Source organism: Echinops telfairi, unplaced genomic scaffold (genome assembly GCF_000313985.2).
Source record: "Echinops telfairi isolate 266 unplaced genomic scaffold, ASM31398v2 ScPeMD7_5927;HRSCAF=6808, whole genome shotgun sequence".
NCBI lineage: Eukaryota > Metazoa > Chordata > Mammalia > Afrosoricida > Tenrecidae > Echinops > Echinops telfairi.
This window is the reverse complement of record NW_022109827.1, coordinates 1,222,139-1,223,428: the sequence shown is the minus strand read 5'-3', so window position 1 is coordinate 1,223,428 and position 1,290 is coordinate 1,222,139. Positions and strand designations below refer to the sequence as shown.

The following is a 1,290-nucleotide window of genomic DNA, read 5'->3' as shown; positions in this document are numbered from 1 at the left end:
GGCCAGTGCGCTGCCGGCGCGGCGAGCAGGCGCTGGGCGGCGAGCGCCCGCAGGGGACGCGGGACCCGGGGCAAAGCCTCCTGGCCCCGGGGCTTCCGCAGCAGCGGCTGGGTGGCCAGGGGGACGGAAGAACTGAGCATCGGATCGAAACTGACCACTCCGGAGATCGCCCCTAAGAACAGAGCCACCCCGAACCGGGCGAGCTGCATCCTGCCGGTGCAGCCGCGGCTTTTTGGTCCATGCTCCCGGGCTCCTGGGGTTGGGAAGGGAGGCGGGCAGGGGACGGGGGGCGGGACGGCAGCGTGCCTCGAATCCCCCCTCTCCAGCCCCCTCCCGCCCCCCGCCCGGGGACCGCCTCCTTCTCCTCTCTCGCCGCCAGCTGCGAGTCCCCACCCGGTTCCCAATCCCTCCCCGGACCCGCCCCCGGCTCCGCCCCAGCCCCGCCCCGGCCCGGGGTAGGGGGTGGGCTGCTGGGGCTGCGCAGCTGGGGGCCGTGCGACCTGGAGCTCCGTCTGCAAGCTCGTGCGAACGGCTACCGGGCGGTGGAGGGACCTGAGCCCTAGAGGGCCCGCGGGGGGCGAGCCCAGGACGCCGCCCCTCTAGGCGCGAGGCGCGTAGCCTCCCCAGACCTCTGCTTGGCCCCTGCCCGGCTCCTGGCTGCCAGCTGCCCAGCCTGGCTGCGTCCGAGCCGCCAAGCCAGAGCGTGCCAATGCGAGGGATGCTCCTGATTGACTCCTGCCGGTAGACACTGCCACCCCGGCTCCTCGTCGGCCTGCACCCAAGCTGGCATCCATCTATGAAAACTCTTCTTGTCTCCACCTCCATCGCGGATCTCGTTTTCTGTTTTGAAATCCTTGGAAGGAAAGTCTGGAATAGCTTTAGATAAAACTTTCCCTGGAGAGCGCGCAGGTTAAAGGTTATCGACGCCCATGGGGAACGTTAACCCCTTTTTGCTAAACTGTGAGCCCCTCCAAGGCTAAGACCTCCTGGCCCTCGGCTTTATGTCCCGGTGCTTGGACAGACGCCGTGCCGGACACTGACTGGGTCCCACGTATCTGCTGAAAGTAAATTCCTGAGCCGACGCGGAGAAACCAGCTTGAGCCTCTGGGCTTCCTGCCTCCCACTTTCCCGTCCTGGACAACACCAGTTGTTTGGTTATTATTGGGACTCAGTAAAGTCCTCTTAATCCCAAATTTCCTCTCTAGCCAGAGAAGTCGTCATCCTCATCCGCCCCAGACTCCCTCCTATCCAAAAAGCCCATTCTCTAACACCTACCCGTTTTCGCAGGGG

General features: G+C 65.3%; 1 protein-coding gene across 1 annotated transcript in view; it reads right to left on the bottom strand.

Annotated features, from left to right (window-relative positions):
- The window catches only part of PRSS12 (serine protease 12), an 85,764-nt gene extending 84,939 nt beyond the window's left edge, over positions 1–825 (bottom strand). The window contains exon 1 of the mRNA XM_045295842.1: positions 10–825. Within this exon, the coding sequence (XP_045151777.1) occupies positions 10–825 (816 nt within the window). The remainder of the gene's footprint in view (positions 1–9) is intronic.
- Between the last annotated feature and the right edge of the window lie 465 nt (positions 826–1,290).